General features: G+C 38.3%; 1 protein-coding gene across 18 annotated transcripts in view; it reads left to right on the top strand.

Annotated features, from left to right (window-relative positions):
- Positions 1-17949, top strand: part of GRIP1 (glutamate receptor interacting protein 1) — a 330428-nt gene that overhangs the window by 216440 nt on the left and 96039 nt on the right. For all 18 annotated transcript variants that reach the window (XM_080390724.1, XM_080390732.1, XM_080390731.1 and 15 more), the window contains exon 2: positions 7109-7189. In XM_080390724.1, the coding sequence (XP_080246850.1) occupies positions 7109-7189 (81 nt within the window). The remainder of the gene's footprint in view (positions 1-7108; positions 7190-17949) is intronic.

Raw genomic sequence — 17949 nt, 5'->3', positions numbered from 1 at the left:
AAGAAAACCAGAGCACACATCTACTAAATGTGGGAAACAAAATTACCAGAGAAGCTATTCTAACTCTTCCTTCTCATAATTTTTCCATGTCACACACACCAACGAATGTTACTTATGGAAGTATTTGAAACCCTGTTTCCTTAATAAAGATTGCTGGAGAGCACTGAGTGCAGAGTTTGATAAGAAAGGATTAAGATTAAGTACATTCATATTTGTCTTACTTGGAGCCTAGTTTGTTAATGACTACTTTATATGCAGCTCTTAGGAAATTTTAGATACTTCTAACCACTACTTCGAAGAGCAGCATTGCCATTTAAAAAATGAAGTCTCATCGTAAGTGATTGAAGCCATAGCTCCAAAAAGAATGCGAAAAATTGTTATTCTTCTGCACAGTAGGAGAAATTAATGCTTTCTTTCATGGTTGGAGCTCCCATAACAAGTCTGAAAGGGTTAGCATATGGGCAAAGTAAATAGATGACATTTTGTTGTTTCATGAAGCATGTACATTCAAAATCTGTACGTTATACATCTGCTGAAAGATCTTAGCTAATTTTGTCTCTTTTTTTCTCTAGACTTGCATTGTTTAAAAGCAAATCTTTTAAAAACATCCTCCTTTCCCAGGAAAAATACATTCTCTGAGATATTTTTTCATTTTTGTTCTTAATAACAGTTACTAAGGATAAAAATTACACCAGGCCAAAAACATTTGTGCCAAACCTCCCATCAACAGCCGAAATAGAATTCCCACTATTCACCACTTCCCAGCAAGTTTCAGTGTGGTTTATCAATTCAAGTGTATTCAATAATTCAGTTGTAAAACTTATCGGCGTTTTAGAACTTCCATTTAACTTTATAAGCTTTAGTTATTTAAAATTTAAAAAATATTTAAAAAAAAGAGATCTGGGTGGTAAGTGTTGCTATGATTCATTTACAGCTGTTGTAACTGTTACAGCTGTTACAGATTCAGTTAAGTTGTGTTGGTATCTATCTACTGATTGTGACTGCTACTGGTTACATTGATTAGGGTATTGTGTAAATATTCAGAGGTATTTAGTCAGTTCTCATTCAGAATTATTTGTTCTTCAGGGAGAAAAATTTGTCCACTGTCTTTAGCAGAAGTCCTCTCAGCTGGAAGCTGTAGGGCAGTGTGATAACCAGGCTTCATCTTCCCTCTTGATACCTTTTTCCTTTCCCATTGCTGCAGGTCAACCTGAAAATTACATTTTCTAGAATTTCTAACAGTTCAGGGGAATTGTTTATGCATTTTTACTGGAAACTAAGAACTGGAATTGAGATGATGAGCTTACGTGGGATCAGGGGCACTTTTCTAGAGTGGTCTTGATGGCTTTTTAGCAGCTGGGCTGCTCACAGGGGTGCATAGGGGATCTTGAGTTCAGATTCTCTGTTCTGCCTGATTTGGTGCAGGGCTTGGAACTGATTGTAAAGGAGATAGCTTTAATCCGTTTTACTTTGTATGACATACCTAAAACATTGATCAGAGTGAGTAAGCAAGACTGAATGATTCTGTAGCTGAGAGTTTGGGTATTCATCTATGAACGTGAGACCGGGGTTCAAGTCCCTGCTCCAGTAAGTATTTCAGCTTTCTTACAGAATGGGGGATCTTTAACAGCAGGGTCTGAGTTTACAAGAGAGTAAGTTGCTTCAGGAATGGTCCTAAAGATTGTACTGAGATTCTGTCTAAGCTAAGCCTTCCTCAACTTCAGAGCTTCTGTAATCCACAGAAATCAGTAGACACACGTTTGTTTTTATCTGTGAAAGCCTCCATCTGCAAGCTGGGGGGATAACAGAGAATGTTGTAGCACAGAATTTACAAACTGTCACTGGTACGATACTCTGCTAAAAATGATGCTGAGCTTTATGCCACTTAAAGATAAAATTCAGGATAAGTTTCAGATACAGGACGTATGAGAACCTATGGTATTTTGTGATGTACTGGCAGGATTCATAAAAACCTGTTGCTTTTAGTGAAAATTTTTCTTCATTATAAAGTTAAGGAGTGGCAAATGTCTGCGAATGTCATGTTACGGATCCAGAATGCCTGAAGTAATAACCGTGACCCTGGTGCTTGTAATGGTTGAGAAACTAATCTTGGGGATGTTCTCTCAGCTGTAATCATGCTCTTGACAACTTGTTGTGTTTTCATCCTCTTCCTCTGTGCAGGTATGTGATTCTTTACTAGTCTGAGGTGTGTGCTGTCCTAAACAGTGTAAGCAATAACACGTGCAGTTGATCTTATTCCTCCCATACGCTGAGACAGCTGGAGGTGTAGCCAGCTGAAGATGGAATGTGCTTCCTTGTAGAGTCTTGGAACTCACATGGGTTGGAGGTGCTTCACAGCAGGGAACATTTGAGGAACACGTGCGGTGGCAGCAGCAGTGAAGGAAACAGCCTCTAACCCGTTGTGAAGGCCTGAAGGAGGGAGGGCTCTTTGACCTTACCACATCTGTAAACATCCTTGTGTCAATATCTTTCACAGCCACCTCAAGAGACATGCAAATGGTTCAGCGGCCATAAGCCACCTGATAAATCAAATGCCTAGACTTGACTGAGGAAATATCTTTAGGCTTTCCCTTTTATGCCCTTTTATGTGTCCCCAGTTGGTATCCTTCAAAGGATATTAAACTGAATACAGCACATATTTAAAGGTTTCATATGGTTGTTTTGCTAGCACAGTACCAAGCACTTCAGATAGCTATCTATACATGTTGTCCGGTGTATGATCTCTGTAGGGTTACATTACTGTTGGTTTGTCGCAGAGTATAGAGCCCTTAGTCTTGGTCAGAGCCCCCCCGCCTCGTATAGTAAGAGAAACGCAGAACGATTTAAATGGGTCACAGCATGGTCCCTAACTCAAAGAATGAGTCATTCAGTTACAGAATAGAGATGCCACCAGGTTAAAAATAGTCAGGAAAGTGCAAAAACCTGTTTATCTGCCTCACAGTCAATAGCTAAAGGCAGTAAGCCTACAGTAATGGTTGTAAGCGGTAGGATTCCTTGCCTGTCCACTTGATCATTAGCTTTGCAATCTTCAATTAGAAGAATTGTGTGCAGAGCTTTGAAAGGACGATATGTGAGCTGCTGTTACCAGCATTTGGGGCTCTTTCATGAGGACAAGTAAAAGGAGAAAACAGGAAGATCATTTTGCTTTGCTGGTTAAGAATCTCAGTAATCTGCAAGGTGTCACCTCTGAGATTATTGCTGTGTTCTGCCAGGAAGTAGGTGAATTAAAACTGTGAGCATCTTGTTCACTGTTGCACATTTACAACTGCAAGAAACATGCAATGTATGAATTGGGGGCGGGGAGAATGACTCCCACCTGTTAACAGCGTAAGAGGGATGGTTTCCTGCAGCCACTGAGTGAAGAGAGTTGCTGGCAGATCAGTCACCTTCGTATGACCTACTGACTTGCTAGAAATCATTTACCGTGGGTTGTCTAATCTCTTGGCCAGAGGAAATTAGGAGGGGAAAAACAAAAACAAAAAACCCAGCAGTGATGTAATTAATGCAGCTCCAAGAGTGTATCCGCATAGCTAAGCTGGTCCTGCTGTAGTGAACGTGGCCACCTGCAGTGCGATTCCTCCAGTAGCAGGCAGGAGCTGGTGCACCGAGCAGCAGCTCAGTTTGTAGCTGTGCATCTGCCTGTTCAGGTGAAGGTGTTTCTGTGCTCGGGGTGATGCAGTTTGGCCTGCAACTCGCTCCCCGATGATGATATATTAGTACTAAGGGTGTAGCTAGGTGAGATTTATGCTTCTGAATCTAGCCTGTTTCTCCCTCTGTTTTGTATGTGCAGCTTCTTAAATATGTCACAGTTTTACCTGATTTTGAGTTATTGTCTCCCATTGCAGGGGAATGCTTCATACCCTTTGCTCCTTTGCTTTTTCAGGGTGTTGGCTTGCTGGATTGCGTTTCATCTCCAAGAAGTCTATCTGTGCTGTAGAGGGGGAAGCTGGTTAATACAAAACACTCAGATGAATGCCTTTAGGTGCTGATATCATGAGACTTTTTTTTTTTTACATTTTAAGACCCTCTTTGCTAACTGTGTAGCAGGTCAGAGAGGGGGCATCAGTAAGTTATAATTTGATAATAAATTCTTGTGGCCACACATACAACTTCGCTAATACGTGTAAAAGATTTTTCCCTTTTTTGATAGTGTGAATGGTATGTGACATTCCAGGGCTATCAGGGCTTCCTTGTTTTTTTAGTTAGTTTGTTCTTTAGGACAGTATCTATTTCTGCATCTGTCTGCTATTTGTATTACCTTCCTTCTCAAATAAGTATCTCGATAAGGCTGTTTGCATTCTTTCTCCAGTTGGTTGTATTGGTTTTCCTTTGTTTCTGGGAATCCTTTACGCTGATTTCCATTTATGTTGCAGTATGATTTTACTGTTACATGGGCATTGAAGAGGGAGTTCCTTCCTGTCCTGAGAACAGCTTTCCAACCCACTGATGATAACAATGGTTCACATTAATAGGGGTTCAAAGTTTATGAGGCAACTTTTTGGTCCTTTTATTTGTTTTTTTTTTTCTGTGAAAGTCTGTAGACAGATTAAGAAATGCAACATGATTACATGCCTGCAGTACCTAACACGTATAAATATCTAATAAATTGTCAGTGTTAATAAGCCTAAATTAAAATACTAGTTTGCTCATGTATGCAGTCTCAGTTACCTGTCTTATCTGCCAGTTGTTGTGTAGAAAATACTAGACTTTTTGCTCAAGCTCCCTAGTAGAGTAATTTTATCATGCACTCCTCTCCCCTCATTGGTGTCAATAACCAGAAAGATGTGCAGGCTTGTCCTTTATTCTGAACTCAGAACAACCGCAAGTACTCGCAGTGCAGTGCAATATTCAGAAAGTCCTATTCCATCATGAGATTATAGGTAATTTACTCATTTGCTCAGTGACAAAGATTCAATAAAAAAGGTCTTGTTATGAAAATTCTTCTTTCCTTTTTTGCCTGTCTCCAATCTGATGAAAATAATTTGTATGTAATGAGTCTGACTAGGAGAGGACTGTTTTATTCTGTAAATTGATACATTTTTCATAGGTAGGCTATACATTCAAATAAGGCCCAAAAGTCATCACCATCCATCAGTTCCTGAGAAATTGTATTATGTTTCCTGCCCGCTTCTTAATAGAAACATGCGTGTCTCACACTATCTGCTGCCACGTTCAGCACCTGCAAATAAGTAATAATGGATGTGGCATGTAAGCCACAATCTTACTGATGAGCTCTATTTTTTGGTATTGATATGAGTTAGCAGGGCTGTTTGGGAGAGCTTTGCCTTGAGTTTGAGCTCAGTGGTGCCTCTTCTGTGAAAGAAAAAAGATAATCTATTTCCTTCAGAAGCTCTAGTTCACTCTTGTTGTAATTCTTTTCTTTAATGAAGGGACGTATCTTCTGCATATGCAATAATACTAGCTTTTCAACTTGCCTCAGATGGAAGAATAAAGCTTTACATGTCTGTCTTTTTCTTAAACTGTGTAGCTGGATCTACGTTAATTTTTTTCATGCTTCTCTTTTCCTGTAGCTGACAGCTTTATTTTCATGGAGTTTGTACTTGCATACATTATAGTCAAGCCTGTTTTCTTTCTCCTTGTAACAATGTAGTCCTAAAGCAATGGGAGTTCATTTTACTGTAGAAAAAAAAAACAATTATGTTGGCTGTTTAGGTATTTTACCAATTTATGTTCTTCATTACTTGCTGAATTTTTGTCAAGGTGCATGGCTATAAAACAGTATTTTGCCTTTTTATTTCTTTTTTAAAAAATTCGTTTAGGTGTTTTGTTACTGCTTCTGTCTAACAGTAGCAGCGTTCATTGTAGAGATTCTGATTTTAAAAGCCAACTAGCTCTTCTAGTAGCTTCTTTCTGAGACCTGGTTTTAAATTAAATTATGCTGACCAAATCCTTATGTCACCTATATAAAAATGGACTGCTGTCTTTGATGCAGGTTTCTAAAGGAGTTTAAGACTTTGCAAGACATAAATAGTGAATCAGCAACAAAGACATATAATGTCAAGAGTGTCAGCTGAAAAGAAAAACTGATTCTCCAGAAAGTGTTCATACGGTTCTACTTGATCTAAGGATGCTATACCAGATAATGTAGTCTTTGATTCCTTTACTCATTGATCTGTATTTAAGCATTTATTCATGCAGATGCTCTAAATGCATTGGTCCTTTGCAACCTGAAGGAAAATATCCAAATAGAAGGATTTGATAATACTCTAAAGTGTTTGAGCACTTGATTGAAGGATGAGCAAGACAGAAGCCTAATTTCTTCTGATTCCTTTCTTTTGATTGAAATAATAAAATACGTAGTATTTTCTTCTGATTCACATTTCTTTTCTGAGCTTAAGGCTTGTACTTTTTAAAGCTACCATATAGTTGATTTTTTCTGCTACTGTCATTCTGCTCTAAAGAGGGATGTAGAAGTGACTCTCTGCCTAATGCTGGCTTTAATTGATGAGTCATCTGCTCATCCCACTATTAGTGGTCTCTTACGTGCTGAGGTTGATCAGTAGGTGTTCCACGTAGCCTCCTATTCAGACACAGACTGTTACAGTGCCATTCTTCAGGCATAAATGTGCCTGGCCTATTTGGCAACAGCTTTCTGATGTTTTCCCCAAGCAGTCGTCAGGACAGAACAGGAACCACCTACTGACAGATCCTAAAAGGAATGGAGTGCATCTTTACAGCTGCAATATGCAAAAGCTTCTGGAAGCCTTTCAGTCCTAAACAGGGATGGTACCTATCTCATTTGAGTCTTTGACATGTAAAGCTTCTTAACATAAGAAAAAGTAAATTTCTATGATTATGTTAACACTGAAAAGGCCTTTGTATATTGTCTGCCATCAGCTGAGTGTTATTTCCTGAGTTTTACCCCATCTTTTTCAGCTCTGCTATTCAGAGCCTTAGTCATCAAGTCTAAACGTGACATTGAGCATTGAGTCAGCATTCAGAAATACCCATCCTTGTCTAGCTCACAGCAGCTCTTCTGCTAATTCACACAGTATTTGGGTTAAAATGTTGTTGGTTTTAACATTATATTTAACAGTAACTGGAAGTGTTGCTTATTTCCATTTAGATGAGAGTCCTTACACAAAGTCTGCAAACCAGGCAAAGGCACCTGATGGAACACTGTCTGTGAGAAGACAGAGTATTCCAGGTAAGACTTGCTTTGCTTTTTATAACGCCTGACTTGTTTGTGAACAGCAAGGTAATAGTAATCAAAGTTCAACTAGTTATAAAAAGCAAATGAATTACAATTACTGCCAAGCAATTTTATAAGGAAGGTTCCGTGGGAGCTGTAAGGTGTTCCTGCAGTTAGGTTGCATCAAGCTTTTGCTATGAAGAACATTCCTGTGTCTCTGTCTTTTGCAGCAGATTTCAGACATCAAGCACAACAACCTTTTCATCAGAAGCTCACATACTATCAGACCCCATTAAATCACTTCTTTGATATCTGGTTTCAATGGTGTAGGGAGACTGGCTCATATATTCTACTGCTGATCAGACAGGCTTAGAAATCTAGCAGAGCAACACTCTGTCAGAACTCTCATCTTCATGTGATTTTCTGCCACACTTATGCCCATTCTTGTCTTTTCTGTCATTGCATCGCACAAAGCTGGGCCACTAGATCAATTATTTAAATTGAGTTAAAATATGTGATCTTTGAACCTGTGTTTCTTAATTACTTCAATCGAATCTGTGAAATATGCCCATGAAAAGCAAGTTTATATATATCTTATGCAGCAATCTAAAGAGATTTCCACCTCAAGTAAAATTTTAGAGATCTTTTAATGAAAACAAATGAAGACCAGCTAAGTTTGTGCACAGGTGGAATAACTGACGTTGCCAGTCTCACTCCAAGCGCAGTAACCTCTGGCTCGAAGGGAAGATGCGTTGCAATAGAGATCAGAAACTATAAGGCAATGTCACCCACCTTCTAATGACTAATGTTAGCATTCTCTACACTTCATGGCCTTATTGAACAGTCACGCAACCCACAGGGAAGCTATGGGTAAGAGGATGGAGCTCAGACCTTTACCACTGCCAGGCTCAGATCTCATCTCAGTAGCTATAGTGGTTCTGAAATGCCAAAGTACATGTTTTGTGGATGCTTTGTGTGCATCTTTGTATGTGTGCGAGAGAGAGAGCTGGATGATTTACTGTTGTTCATAATGAACGTTTTTGACTGTGGAAAACATCCTAGTGATTTAAAGGTTGTTATTTTTATGGTATAATCATGAAGTCATTTCACAGTGGTTATGATCATGACTACAGTGTCCAGTACGCAGTTATTGTTATGAAAAAAATCTTTCATTATACAAACACCAACCAGGGTTTGTTTTCCCCAAGTCAACACAAATCAAGATTCATTGTTCTTGAGAGTGAATTAAGACCTCTATATGTGGTACCTTTTCAGGTAATGCTTTAGCTCATAGGTCACTATTATTGAATGTACTGATGTATCTTTTTTTTTTTTCCCTTAATATTTTGAATTTTTTCACTGTGAACTAAGTAACTAATTTATGATGTAGTTACTGTATTTATAAAACACATGCTAAGGTCCAAATACAGGCTGAAGTTCATTGTTTCACATGACTTTTTGAGAACTGATGATTTTCACTTGTGTTCTTTAAAGAGAAGGTTTGATGGAAGCTGAACTGGTGCAATTTTTCTTTAAAGCATTTGATAAGATTAAGAATTTCAAGTGATGGATATCATGATCAATGACCATTAATTTTGAACTTCTTAAAAATTTGCTGCATATTCTGGAGTTTTTGAGAGCATTGCAGATAAATCTTTCCTGTGTGCTCTGCATAAGTCACAGTTAGTTCAAAGAGATAATACTGACAAATGTTTGGTGTGATGTACGCTTTCATTTCATGTTTCATTTCAGGTGTTCTGAAGAAAAATTACCTAAGCTTATGTACGTTCTTCAGCTTTTAATACAGTGAAGACATTTATTTTAATGCCTTGTTGCATTTCTAAACCTTAGGAGCCTGAAGGATAAATGAGACTGAGCTGGTTAGATATTTAAAAAAAAAATAAAAGTAAAACTTATTCATGCACTGACAAAGTCACATTCTATAGCACAGTGGATGTTGTAGGTTTAGATACATGAACAGCTTTTTAAAACTAAGTACTATATTGAGAAGTAACTTGAACGTTTAGGAGATGACTGAAGTTTCTGAAAATAACCCGTAAGCATTTGTATCACTTGGACGCTGAGAAGATTTGACCACACATTTCATATGTAAACTAGTACCTCGTGAATTAGCACTCTTGCTTGTCTGTGGACAGTTTGTCCACATTATGGATTAGTCTTGACACAGATGCAGAAGCATCCCAGCTAGCCAGCTTGACTTGGCACTAGAACGTGTCCTAGTAGTATTAACTAGTAGCATTAACTAGTTTGAGACCAGAAGTAGTACAGCCACTTTTGCTTGGGAACAGGATTATATTTCTGACACTATGTAGATCAGCTCCAAATAGCTTTTGGATTGGAAGGTATGATGCAATGAACCTGGTAAATTCTTCTAGACCTGGATGAAGATGTGTCAGCTGGAGTTACTGTCAGTAATTCCTACATGGAGAGCATACACTGTATGGAAAGCATTCATTTCTGCTCCCCCCGGATGGCATGCCTGATAAAACATCACGTTGCTGAAGTGCTGTATTTTCAGGCTTGAAGCATGGCAGTGCCTTAAACAGTATAGCTGTCTAATCCACTTGTTGCTCTGTCATTCCTGAGACATGGACGGCAGATGTCCTGTTCCCAAGGAATGCTCTGGCCATTGAATCAGACAAGAGAAAACTTTTGTGTTTTAGCAAGGTAAATGATCTTACACCGAGCTTTGCACAGGTTTGAACAGTCTGAGGAAAAAATACTAATGAAAATACATATCCAGGATACGTGATATAAATCTTCTAGCATAGTGTGGGATCATGTTATCTCCCTGTGCCTGGTGAAGGCTCCTTCTAATGACATTTGAATTCACTTTAAAGGATTCTAGTGCTCCTTCCTTTGACCAGATACCAAAAAGCAGAGCTTTTTATGCTGAGACCTGAAACTACTATACCAGCTGTAAACCCCAAGAGGCTGTTTTTATCCATCCATGTGAAACTGTATTGAAAGTGCAGTATTGATGAGCAAAGACTGTATGCACAGAGAAGTAATATAGTTCTACAGAGGTTACATGGAGCTCAGGTTTGGTTTATTTTACTGGAAAAAATGTTGCAATAATCATTTTATAATTAAAGCCAAATGAGCACATACTGTGAGATCAGTGCACTGAGTTTAATTCCTTTCATCCCCAGAAGCAGGGAATGGATTAAGCATCTCTCTGGAGCAGAAGTTGCTTGCTTAAGATGCGGAATGCATTATTCATGCGATGAGACTACATGTCAAATTTATCATGTCTTCACATGGTGCAAGATCAACAAGGAACAGATACTTTCAAAGGGATTTACAGAATTGCGGAAATTATAGTTAATTCAAATTATTTGCAGTAATATAATTGCGGTTTGAAGCTTGGACTTGATTTTGCAGATGTGTAGGTGTTTAGTTATATATACATGATTGTTTGAGACATTATTTACCTTTACAGCCAGAACTTATGTAAAAATGAGGCTTGAGGTAATGCCAGCATCACAAGTAGCCTGCAAAGTAAGAAACAGATTTTCTTCTCTGAACCTTTAAATTTAGAGTAGGTTGCAGAAGCCAAGGGGGCGGGTACTGTGCTTCATCCTGGGAACTATCACTGTCGGTCTGGTACTTAGGCATGTAAATGAAAGCAATGTGTTTCAGAATTCACAGGTAAGACCCTCCCCTCAGAATCACAGATGCAGTTAAAAAAATCTATCCTTTAAAAGTAAGGCATCTGATATTCACTTATTAGCTAACCTCTTGAATTGCTAGGTTTAGGTAGCTGTACTTCCCATTGAGTTCCTGAGCTGAGGTTTCCTCCTGGCTTGCTGAAGGTCCAAGCCGAGTGGAAATGTTAGGTCAATACCACTTATGTCAAAAGTGTCATTCCTATGGTTGCTTATTCCTGTGGGAGCTTTAAAAAAGTGGATCAAATTTTCAGACAGTACTGATACAATGTCAAGAGCTAATGACACTGTTAAAGGAGTACTTTGAAGTCAAGGAGACTTCAACATGCTTAAAGGTAAGCATGTTCTCAGTGCTTTCCTGAATATGGACAGGCTAAATAGCTGCTCCCATGCTTTCCAGACTAAAATCCAATGCCATCTTATCTGTTTTAACAGCATGGAGAAATCTGTTGACACTAATGCTGTGCAAATTGTTCACTTATTTGTTTGTCTATTTTCAGTTCACTCACTGAAAAGTAGGGGGATGGAAGAGAAAGGAATGACCTGACACAAGCATCAAAATCATACCTCCATGAAACAACAACAAAAAAAAAGACAACATAAATATGGTGTCAGCTAAAATATTTTATAAAATCTGCAACAAAACTTTCATTTTGTTTTTACTTCAATTCTTTACATGCTTTTTATTGAGTCTTAAAAGTTACTATTTTTTAAAAAAATTAAATATACAGTAAAAAACCCTACATTTTTTAAAGAGCTGAAATGTTTCAGCTTCTCAATGTTTTATTTTTGTTGGCTGAAATCAATAGTAAGTTTCAGTTAAATTCTGCAAATAGTTTTGGTTGGGTTGAAAGTAATTTTTTTAAGGAAAAGCTAATTTGTACCCGATATATTTGACATTAAATTAAAAAAAATCCATACTTTTTACATACAGTACCTACTGACTCTGACATCTGCACTATGGGAGACTTCTAGAAATGTGAAGTTTCATTGCCTGAAGTGGTCAAGGGCTCAAAACAACTACCATGCAAACTGTAGTCTGGGACAGTTATTTGAATCATCTGTGAATTCAGAGATACAGTTTAGCTAGGAGGGTTGCAGTCATGTAGCAGGCTGTCTCCTATTTAAATTCTTGTTCAAAGAACTGGTGCCAAATAATGAGGAGACATAGCAAGAATATTTCCTGAAACAGAGGAAAATTCCTTTTCCCTGGGACAAAAGAATAACATAGCTGCCTGCCTTCTGCACTGCTCCACGCACCTAGCAAAAAGTCCCTGAAGTTGTCTCCTTCATCATGACTTTGATTCAGTGTTTTTTCACTTCCCGTGTAACCCTTGCGCTCCAGCTGTGCTGGCCTCGGGGACCCACAGGAGCTGTGGCGCCTTCCCAAGTCTCATTCCAGCCACCTTCTACTCCACAGTGATACCTGATCTGTTGAACAGGCAAATTGTCTGTATTTATAATGAGTGCATGCTAACCTTTATGGAGAAGAGCAGGAAAGACCAAACCTAGATGTTATGAATGATTCATTTGACATTTTCTCCACCATGGGGAGCTTGTTTTTCTCTAACCAATTTATTATTATTATTTGTCATTTGCAAGTTTTGTATGCAGTTGCAGGGAGGTACTAACGGGTCAGTTGTTAAAATTGGTCACTCTTATCTGAAGGAAAATTGTCAAGACTTTGAAGTCTGAAATTAAAGTGACCAGATTTTTCAGTTCCTTTGTACATGCATGAATACTGCACTTTCTTCCCACACTACCTGATTCTTTGAAGCATGCTATAATACAGGTTTCCTATTTCAGTGCAGTGTTTGATCTCAAAAACAGGGCTAGCCATTAAACTGGAGGGAAAACACAGAGTGAACGTACAGCCCTGAGCACATCCTCTGCAGTGGCTCAAGCTCTGGCATTGCTGTTATTAGCAGTTTTGAAGCCTCGTTTTGGGGGAGTTTGGTAATGGAATTTTAATGCAAAAATGAAATGTTAAACATAATTTTAGGGTAGGCTGAATTTTGAACTACTGGGCTAGAAGGGAGCACATGCAAATCAACCTTAAAATGCTTTTCAAGGATAATATTTACAGAGCTGATAGTTAAAACATAATTACGGTATGATGTAGTGTCGTCAGTAATTGCTTAGGACACCCAATATTCCTAGGAGAAGTCATGAAATACTGAATTATTGTACTAAAACCAATAATTAATGTCCTGGGAATTTTCCAGCTCTGAAATGTTTAAATACACAATGTATATGTCAGTAGAAAGCAATAAGGCAGTTTTCTTCTGGTTCTTGGCTCTGAACCCATACAGGTGCTATTTAGCTGTTCACAAAAGTGCACCTTTTTTCCCCTCCCTGACCCACAGCCCTGCTGTGCAGCAAATGGTCATATTCTGTCTCAGGCTACACCAAGTGTGGCTTTCCTCAGGGGTTTGTCTGCTGCCCACATCTAATGAACTTGAATGTAGGTCAGCTGGAAGCTGAAGAATTTTAAAGACCACTCTCTTCTCTTCACTGAAATTTTAGGGGGTTTGTAACATAAAAATGTCTCTTCAATCCTAAAAACAAAAATATGTAGGAAAACATGCAAAGGTTGTGATGAAATAAGAAAATAATTGAGAGTTAAAGTATATATGTCATTGCAGGATCCAAGATAGATTACAATTAGAGACAGAAGCTGTGATCCAGTTATGATGTGCTTGAGTTGCCGATACATAATTGTATTAGCTGAATTTAACATTTGTGTGTGCTGTGCTACAATTTAAATGAGGAAAAGCTCTGTACAGCATAGTATAATACTGGAATAGAGCGCGTTATTTTTCTTTTGCAAGATAATCTCAAAAATAAGGGAGAAATGTAGAAAGTAATACAGATAGGAGGAACTGGAAAACGATCAACGTGGATTTAAGAAAAAATATTAAAGACTTTCAATGTGATCCAAGGATAAAAGTTTCATTAAATGGACACTGCTTAGGAGGGAAGATGGCTTCCAGGTTATTTTTGCTGTAGCTCAGCTGTCAACATCTGAGTCAGCTTCACAGTGACTGACAAATGTGCCAGACAGTTGATCCATCCCCAGTGGGCAGGTGTTTACCTACGTGCAAACACACCTCCAGAGCCAGTTTTGTTTTCCTCTGTGATTAATATGGCATTGTCAAGACAGTGGGTGTCCAAAAATAGCTGTTGCCGTGCTTGCAGTTAACTTGGTCCAATTCCTTCAGCCTCCTGTGTCAAGTAAAACCACGGAAGATGTGAACGATGGTGTTACTTCATGACGGAGCGCTCCCAACTTCAGCAGCCTCCTTTGCATCGTTTGCTACAGGGCAGCCACCTTCTCGTGGCCTAACTGGTGCTGACCTCAATCACCTTTCCCAGCCTCATCAAAAGAAACCTGTCTTGCCTTTGACTTCAGCTTCCCTCAGATTTCATAAGCACACTTGATTTCACAGATGCAGTTGCTGTCATGGCTAATCCTTCACCCCTTACCAAAATATTGTCTTCACTGGCTAACTGGTTTTACAGATTAAGAGAATGATTTGCCTGAGGATACCTGTCAAAAAATCATCCCGTACCTTTTTCTTAGTTCTTCCTGTAGAAAAATTAATTAATTGCAGAAGTAAGGCCTGAAAATAATACGTAAGTCAGTAAATGCCAGGCTAGGAATCTGAAGTATGTGTCGGCAAAAGCACTTTTTTCCCTCAATTTGCATTTGTCTCCTAGACACTTACTTTTATCTTGTACTTTTTAAAGTTGGTACAGAATGCTCAGATTTGCCACTGAAGAGATTTTTAGCATTTGGAAATCCATTAGCACTAACCTCTGCAGTCACAGCTATTATGGTAACTATCTTGGGTGATTTCCTAGTGGAAGCAAGTGTTTTGACCTGTGAAATGCAGATCACAGGCTAGGTAAGCTTTTCTGCACTTGAGGTGTTTATTATATCTGCAAAGTCATTTGCTGATTTTCGTGTTTGATGAGAGGCTGCACTTGCCATGTCATTTACAATCTTTCCTGTGTGTTTGTTTAACCTGCTGAAGGTTTGTCAAATGGTCTGTGAAGCATCTGCAGAGCTACATGTCTTTTCCTTTGCATCAACATTGGAAATTCCTGAATTTGCTTTCACATATTTAGTACTGAAAGAAGTAAGATTTCTTCCTTGTCCTCCCTCCCTTGAACCAAAATAACTTTGTTGGAATAATTTCATATATATCATTCGTGTAAACATGGTTCATACACAGATAAACCCAAAAGAAACGTGGCTTTCCTCAAAAATGGAAAAAAAGCCCACTGAGTTCTTACCTAAACAAGATCACTAATTATTTATTTATACATTTTCTGTATGGGTCTGTTACATGCTAGTGCTTTCTTATATTGGAAAGGATTAGAATAGGGAACAATCTAATTCCGTGCCTTTCACCGTGAATGAGGAAGAAAATGCATTAAATGCAATACTGTACATAAGGAGCATGCACTTTTTCAAATATCCAACTGATACGAGGTCTGAAAAGTTAAATATCTTTAAACTATTTTCATTTCTATATAAAAGTTGATTATGGGTACAGCAAATAGCAGGATTTGTTGCTGAAGGTACCAAACACCTTCTTTTATGGGTATTTTGATTTAGTCTAATATAATTTAACCTTTTTTTCCCTTCCTCTTTAGTCCTTCAAATTAAATGTAATATATTATTCCAGCTGAAGTTTTTCCCTAGCATATGAGGAGGGAGAAACTGGGAAAAGCCAAGCAAAGATGATCAAGACTAGGCTTGAAAATGAGGTGTGGAGACATAGTCACGGAAAAAGAAGCTGGACAGGGTGGGTGAGTGTGGAAAGAGGAAGGAAAGCCATGTGCTCGTTGAGGGTCATGTCAAGAGGTGAAAAGCACAGGGAGATCTCTAACTCTGTGACTGTGCAACTGATCACAGTCCGTTCCTGACTCTATACAGAGATTATTGGGATTGACTCATCAACCCCAATAATCTCAGATGTCCACAAGAAGTTGTAAAACTCTTCTCTCGTGAAACCTTACTTTGGCTGTCCATTGTGGAGTAGAACAGCCCATTACAGCTACCAGAGGTGTTTTGTTGTTTTAGGTAACTGAGAAGATAAAGCTTGATATTGACCCCTTGAAAACCACTACATTTCCACAGGATAGCACAGCTGGGGGCATCTTCAGAAAAATGGATATTACATGAGAAAGAGATCCATGAGGAATGCTCAGGTTCCCCGGTCTGTTCAGAAGTGAGGAAATGTATTTTAAAAAATTCAGACAATATCTTCTTCTCTTGGATGAAAATCTATTTAGACATTCCTCTCTCTAGTATTATCAGTCCAGTATTGGGGCAAAAATGTGTATTCAACAGAAAAGGTGATATCTGCTTTATTCAATCGAGACAATCCTCCTGGATGCAGTATCACTAGAGAGGAAGACTAAGCAGCATACTCACAAATGCAGACTGAATCAGTGGATTCAAAAGGAACTGAACAAATTAATTGGCAAGAGATTAATATGTAAATATTATAAAGATTGAGGAGTGATGAACCCTCTAATGTGACGGTACTGGATGCTGGGGAACTGTGGCAGGACCGAACTGGACAAAGTAGGCAGGCTGTCATTCTTTCCCTAAACAGAACCTCATTTTCTTGTTTTCCAAGATGGAGCAGAACTGCATAAGGCTGTTATTCTGACCTAGCAGAGCATTGCTGTCTTTCAAAAATCTGATGTCCCACAATGCTGTATGCAGACACCTGTGACTGGCAAAATAAATTCTTTTTTTCTTACAGTTATAGATAATTAACTTGATTTTTTAAATGATATTCCTAATGCATTTTCCTAATACCTCTTTAAATGAGTTAGTGCATGCTTTCCATCCGTGTTTTTGAATCTCCCATTCAGTTTCTGCAGTAATTATTCATTCAGAGCATCAAGATAGCAAGGAACTGATACATCATCTGCCAAGGTGACAACTCTCACACCAAAATATGCTATCCCAGATCAGGATAGTGGCTCGACCTCTTCTTTTCAACTGTGGGTCAATGCTGCTAGTTCTCAATGTAAACCTTGACTTTTACATCAAAATGTAGTATTTTTTTTGTTTTGTTACAAAACTGTATATCTATTTTACCAATATGAAGTGGTTTTAAGTTTTTCATGTGGGTAGAGAAAGGGTTGTTTCTTTAATTCTTTGTTGTGTAGCATTTTCATGCTTTCTATTCACTTCTTAGAATGAAAAGAGGAAAAGAGATTTTGGTGCTTGTGTATCTTCCTCATCACATCCTTGTTGTGTGGGGCAGACGGAGATACAAAACTGTGCCTTATAGTGTAGCATGAAAGAGTTAGACATGTCTGTTTTGTGTAGGAGCTGTAAGACCACAAGTTAATTACAGCATCATTACGAACTAGCTGTTGTTTCCTTTCTTTTTAAAATTGCAGTGGTAAGAACAAAGAGCTTGTCCTTTCAGGTTTTGCCATATTTATTGTGAATTTACACAGAGTTCATGTGCCAGCAGAGGCATCCATTGGTGACCATCTGAACTAAACATGCAACTTCCCAGAATTTATTTATATCTCAACTTATATTTGAATTATATTTTAGAAGAACATTCAATCTACTTAAGGTCGCTAGTGATACAAAACCCATCGCAGCCTTTTGCGGTCAATTAGCCTCACTGCTTTTGTTTCTGGGTTGAGTATGCTAGCTTCAGCTTCACCTAATTTGTGATAGAGTTGTGTTTCATCAAAATTCACTTCATCCTTTATAGGCACTTCATTATGAAATCACCATTTAATCTTCCCTTTGTTAAAGTAAACAAATTGTGCTTCAGGGGTCTTCTGTTCCCAGGCATGTTTATTTAACTATTCCAAAAGCTCTTTCTGACTCTTCTGCCCTCTCTTTGGTTACTAATGATCTTGTTGAAACCTATCACAAGAAGGTGATAAAGCATCCAAGTGACAGTTACTACTTCACTAAATACTGCTAAGTACTGCTCTGTAGAACTGTCTTGTTTATATATTAATGGTTTGCATTAATTATTCTGGCCAGTGAGAGTTTTGATCGCTTGTCAGGGTTCCTAAATTCTTTATGTC

This window comes from Falco punctatus (genome assembly GCF_963210335.1).
Source record: "Falco punctatus genome assembly, chromosome: 6".
Taxonomy (NCBI): Eukaryota; Metazoa; Chordata; class Aves; order Falconiformes; family Falconidae; genus Falco; species Falco punctatus.
Note: the sequence above shows the minus strand (reverse complement) of the source record. Positions and strands in the feature narration are given on the sequence as shown.